The sequence below is a fragment of the Argopecten irradians genome, chromosome 9, assembly GCF_041381155.1.
Source record: "Argopecten irradians isolate NY chromosome 9, Ai_NY, whole genome shotgun sequence".
Classification (NCBI taxonomy): Eukaryota; Metazoa; Mollusca; class Bivalvia; order Pectinida; family Pectinidae; genus Argopecten; species Argopecten irradians.
Genome location: NC_091142.1, coordinates 19,274,766 through 19,278,505, shown reverse-complemented (window position 1 = coordinate 19,278,505; position 3,740 = coordinate 19,274,766). Strand labels below are relative to the sequence as shown.

The 3,740-nt window shown below is 35.5% G+C and overlaps 1 protein-coding gene across 2 annotated transcripts; it reads left to right on the top strand.

Moving 5' to 3' along the window:
- The first annotated feature begins 676 nt into the window (after positions 1 to 676).
- On the top strand, positions 677 to 3,524 carry LOC138331712 (tereporin-Ca1-like). 2 transcript variants are annotated; one of them, XM_069279460.1, is made up of 3 exons: positions 678 to 942; positions 1,216 to 1,501; positions 3,068 to 3,524. In XM_069279460.1, exons 1-3 carry the CDS (start codon positions 718 to 720, stop codon positions 3,094 to 3,096), a joined length of 540 nt encoding a protein of 179 aa, XP_069135561.1. In that variant the 5' UTR covers positions 678 to 717; the 3' UTR covers positions 3,097 to 3,524. The 2 variants fall into 2 exon arrangements, with proteins under 2 accessions (XP_069135560.1, XP_069135561.1); XM_069279459.1 differs by lacking the exon at positions 3,068 to 3,524 and having other exon boundaries at positions 677 to 942; positions 1,216 to 1,932.
- The last annotated feature ends 216 nt before the right edge of the window (positions 3,525 to 3,740 follow it).

Here is a 3,740-nt window from a genome sequence, read left to right as displayed (position 1 = left end):
TTTTCCACATTTTTTCTCCGTCGGTCTGAGGTTTAAACTGGAAGTACTGGAAGTATTTTTTATCATAAAAGGCTCAAATGATGCCGAATTATTCCGAACTCTTCCGAACATCGCCGCGACAATCTCGAGGTAACACAAGAACTGTGAAACCAACAGAAAATGTCAACAATTTTTCATCAATAATACATATGGTCGACCGCAGGAAAATTGATCTACAAAGAAAATAATCCTCGCACATTTCAATATTTGATACACATACTATTTGACGGCAATGTGTGAATTAAATATTTCAAATACTCACTCTGTGGACATATACCAGCACGATTTGCTCATATTAGCCAGAAGGAAAACGTAAACCAACACATGTGCGTTTACGCTAGTTACCTGGCTCACCACGTGCAGGTCGTGTCGACGTCAGTCACATGATACGATTTAGAATTCGACAAAACTCGAAGGCGCTATATTCAAAACCAGGATCCCTAGACTTCGGCTCACTTATATGCCGACATATGCTTTTGGGGAGCTAAATCATCACGTTACATGTCCATGTTCAAATTTCAAATGTTTAAGCGACAAATCGGTAACGTTACAGTGAAATCAACATGACATATAACTATTTCAAGGATTTACTGAAATACATTTATATTATGCTTCTCCCGTGAGAATAATATAAAATATCTCCTCCTGAAAAACTGTGTGTCTTGGATTTTAGGTATCATGTTAGCGGCAGCAAATTTAACAGCAGCAGCTGTTTCTGCAGGCTCGAGCTTAGCTGGTACTACAATTAGTGCTCTGACAGCAAATGTGGACGTCAATGTTGCCTGTGGCTTTGAAATTTCTAACTGGACAAAATACGTAATGGAGAAACCAATGGCATACCCAAAAGGAGGAAGGATAAAAATTCCACCAGTCGAAATTTTCCCTGGTGTCAAGGAAGCAATGGTATACAATTCATACTGGTCAAAACTATTATGACATACAACATGCAGTCGTACATTGATAGTGTATAAAGGGAAATTGATTTTAAAAAATGCTTTCTGAATTCATACGAAACATATATCTTATCTATTTCTTAAATTCCTCATCAGATGCAAAACATGGTTATTGTTTCTTTCAGTAAATGCTAACATAAACTTTAATGTTCTTGTTTTATTTGTAACTAGATATATATTGTATAATTTCGTGAGTCTTTTTATGGCTTATTTTCTTTATTAGGTAACTCATAAGACGCCATTATCTGTTATGGGAAGTTATGGCACAGCGTCATGGCTTATACAGGACAGGCGCGTGGTTGTTATGTGGGACGCGCCTTTCAACTTCGACTTCAACTCTAACTGGCTGGGAGTAGGGATTACTAAAAAAGGAAAGACAAGCCATATAGGGGACTTTTACGACATCATGTACACAGGCAAACAAATCAATTACATGCATCCTAATGCAGACTTCAGGTTCAATAGAAAAATATTTCGTGACGATGTCAATTCGGTCAGCCTCGAAGATGGTGAGTTTGAAATAGAGGGGACAATGGGAACAACCCATTTAACAAGTGTGTATATTGTTGTTAAAGCATTGGACAAGAAGGACTATGCTCCTTCAGTCCGTAAAGCAATGGACATAGAATAATTGCTTAAATGAAATAAAACAGCAATATTGCTAAAATGATTTAGCTTTTATAAAATTTGATAAAAACTGATATTTTTCGTTTTCGTTTTACTTTCAAAACAGATACTGATTGTAATAATAGTCACCCATAATCAAACTATTGCATTAATGATACTATTATGATAATAATAAATTAACAATCTGCTTTTTCGGTGATGCATAGCTTTTGCATTCGAAATACATTTCATAAAATACATATTCTTTCTACTCTTGACGCGGATCTCGCATTTGGAATCAAAAGACAAATTCCATCATTTATAAATATTTTATCAATATATTTTATCTTTTGTTATAACGTATAACATATCTTTTATCATGTATGACCAATAAAATATATGACATATATTAATCTGCCTTGGTATGTGTGTATGCTGGACAATATGTATAATCATAAGTTTTACTCGTTACCAAGAAATAGCAGAATATATACTTAGCCATTGGTTTATTTAAGAAATAAATACTTCTTCATACAGGCTGGTTGGTTGGTTGAATAGGCTTCACCTTGTTTATCCGTTAAGATCTTTTAATAAGAACGGTTTTCGATAGCCGTATGCATTGTGTTGCGTATATAGATGTGCGTGTATTTCAAAGTTGGTTGTATCAGCCAAAAATACAAAGTACGTTTATGTGGTGTGTTGCGTGCATGTTTTGAGAGACTAAAGTATTCTGTGTTGTGATTTTTTTTTTATTTTGAGACGCTCGAATTTTTAAATGATGTCGTCAAATAATGTATATGTTTGGTGGCCTGTAATTAATATATTAATGTTAATTTTTCGCATAAATTGTTTTCACGTCAACGTCATGCTTACCTTTGACAAAAGTTCAATCGTTATGATATGATGTTAAAATTTGGCGCGTGACAAAACATTAGATTAGTTATCACATTCCAAGAAGTTACATATAGCTGGTAGCTTATTAACTATTAATGAGGTTTATTTCGGCTTTATCGTATTGTCGCTTTGGCGAAAGCGATGATGCGAGGACATTACACTGAGAAAAAGAAATATACCCCGGTCTGTGCCAATATGTCAACATTATGCGATAAGTAATGAAACAAAACATTGTTGTGGCATTGACTGAGTATTGTTTTCGCTCCACACACGTCACTCCTTGCATCGTCGTATTGGCACCCACTCCATTATACATGGATATTCTGAACTGTTTTTACCTAATCAATTTTCTGCTTGGTTATTTACGTGAGAGTTTTCGTGGGTTTTGTTTTATATATGATATATGTTTTTTCATTAGATTATCTCTTTCGTTTATATATCAGGAAAGTGTTAAAAAAGTTAAATATCTTAATATCTATTGAATTTCCTGTGCACGCTTAACATACTCCTAAAGAGAGTGTTAACCACACATAGTCTATGATCTGTTAAAAAAGCTTTCAACTGAATTGTTCCAGATGATGCCCTGGACGTAGAACACGTCTGAAAACACTGAAGGGAGGAAATGCATAACATTATAATGTGACCATGACATTTTAAAAGCATCAATGGCCATAGCCGTTGGACCAGGTAAATAAGAAATGTAACTGTCAACTTTAGCATTAACTTGAGTCGCGAAAAGACCAATGCAGGAAGTGTCAAAATGTACACAGACGCGTTTAAAATTAGATGTGTCCAAAGACCATTCCATGCCGTCTGATAAGGAACGAGAGACTTTATCAGCTTCAGTATTTTGTACACCTGGAACATGACATGTAGATAACCAACATCCAAATGTTCTGTGTTAAGTGGGTTAAGGTGGTAGTCTTACCGCCCATGGTGTTTATGTAGTTCACGGCCACAGTATTGTCCAGATATAATCGAATATGAATGTTTGACTTATTACTGCAAAAACAATAAAGTGTGAGAAAAGTTGCTTGAAGTTCGAGATAGTTGATATGCTGAGATTGTTCAGCGTACGACCAATGACCTCCAGTTTTTAACCTTTTATCACCATAAACAAGGTCACCCCATCCTGTACTTGAGCTGTCCGTTTCCAGTGCAGTATTAGGGATATTGAAGTGAACTGGTTTTTCGCTATCTGCAATGTTGTCTATCCACCATGAAATCGTTTGTTTAGCCGTGGAAGAT